Source organism: Diachasma alloeum, unplaced genomic scaffold (assembly GCF_001412515.2).
Source record: "Diachasma alloeum isolate Michigan unplaced genomic scaffold, Dall2.0 Dall_scaffold_00666, whole genome shotgun sequence".
NCBI lineage: Eukaryota > Metazoa > Arthropoda > Insecta > Hymenoptera > Braconidae > Diachasma > Diachasma alloeum.
In genome coordinates this window covers 315624-317220 of record NW_021680798.1, presented here as the reverse complement: position 1 = coordinate 317220, position 1597 = coordinate 315624, and the positions used below count along the sequence as shown (strand labels likewise).

At 41.7% G+C, this 1597-nt stretch overlaps 1 protein-coding gene across 1 annotated transcript in view; it reads right to left on the bottom strand.

Annotated features, from left to right (window-relative positions):
* LOC107044047 overlaps positions 1-1183 on the bottom strand; it is a 1576-nt gene extending 393 nt beyond the window's left edge. The window contains exons 1-2 of the mRNA XM_015265794.1: positions 1053-1183; positions 68-636 (exon numbers count right to left, since the gene is read on the bottom strand). Coding sequence (XP_015121280.1) covers positions 68-636; positions 1053-1183 — 700 coding nt within the window. The remainder of the gene's footprint in view (positions 1-67; positions 637-1052) is intronic.
* Between the last annotated feature and the right edge of the window lie 414 nt (positions 1184-1597).

The following is a 1597-nucleotide window of genomic DNA, read 5'->3' as shown; positions in this document are numbered from 1 at the left end:
TCTAGATTCAGATTTCCATCGGGATAGCTTTGTGAGTTTAAGAATAATTTGATCTCTCGAATATTGCAATGATCAAATACACTGGCATTCTTAGTGGCTTCGTTCTTTCTGGCTGTTTGGAAATCGACAATGACATAGCGTGGTTTCTCCAGTTGTGTAGAACACTTCACAACCCAGACATGTTTCGATGTTCTGGGTAATAAAGGATATTCATATAACTCCCAAGCTCGAAAACTAATTGGTATAAGATTGTCTTTTGAAATCTGATTAAGAAGTTGCACTTTTCGAGAGTCCGCAGGTTTAATATAGGGAATCATCCAGTCCATCTTCGTCATGGTAATTTTAAAAGTTTCAGCCCGCTGTCCTCCTTCAAGAGCTTGTTGAATGATGGCATTGAGGTCGTTGTGTGAACGTGTCAGAATCAACTCGTGCTTTGCGTTCACAATAATTCTCTGGTAATCTTCAGCAAATCCGAAAATCATGCTCAAAGGAATGGACACATCGAAGTACCCTTGATCATCGGTTATTTTTTTCCCTTGATCCATCATCCAGCCAGCATTTTCCATGAGATAACTCTGATTGGGACTTTGTGAAATATAGTTTTTCATAAGTGTTGTCAAGCCAACATTTTTGCATCTATCAATTTCCACAGCATTCAATTCATAACGTATCTCCTCGAATAGATGACAGATTGCATTGTTGACGAGTTCAGTGCGAGCAACAACCTCATTGTTGTCTTCTCTCGTCAATCAACCACAAATATGCAGTGAACTCTTGTTGGGTAACAGGCAGAGGTCTTGATGTTGCACAGCAATACGAATTTCATCATTGTTGCTGAAGGACGATGATGCAAACGGTTGATGTGCGTGCATTTCATAATGAGCAATGGACTCATCAAAGATGATTCGTTTTTGAATATTTAAGACTTCTTCCATGGTAGACGGCAGTAACAACAGGCGAGGACGAAACAGCAAAACTTCACTTTTTTACTCTTGCGTGAATTTTCAGACCCAGACTCCTCAGAAACTTGATATTCTGCGATGTCAGCTNACTTGTAGGCAACCCAATGAGTACCTGGGCCATCTTTATCATCAAGCATAACTATGGCTGACTCATTCTTCCATGGTCCACTTTGAGGCATATTATTTCTCATGTAGACACCACGAAAATGCGGTATTCCCATGATGCCTGCATATTTCACCAGATCACTGTCGGTGAGCGCTCGATGGGGTAGTTTTATTAGTTTTTTGGATTCAAGTGCAAGCCCAAACCCGATTTATAGGGTTTCAAGTACATTCCTTTGCCCAGAGCAATGGCTTNCGATCGGGGGGGTATATTTTTATTAGTTTTTCGGATTCAAGTGCAAGCCCAAACCAGATTTATAGGGTTTCAAGTACATTCCTTTGCCCAGAGCAATGGCTTCCATCGATCGGTTATGCCTTTTGCTCTCTTCAAGGTCTTTAGCGGCCTGCCTCGAAGCGCCAATTGCTCTGGCTATACCTGAAGCACCACCAGCTAAAGCACCAGTGGTACTGCGTCCTGCAAACAGTAGGATCAGGAATGCTGGTAAAATTCCACCAATTTTGGATGAAATGGG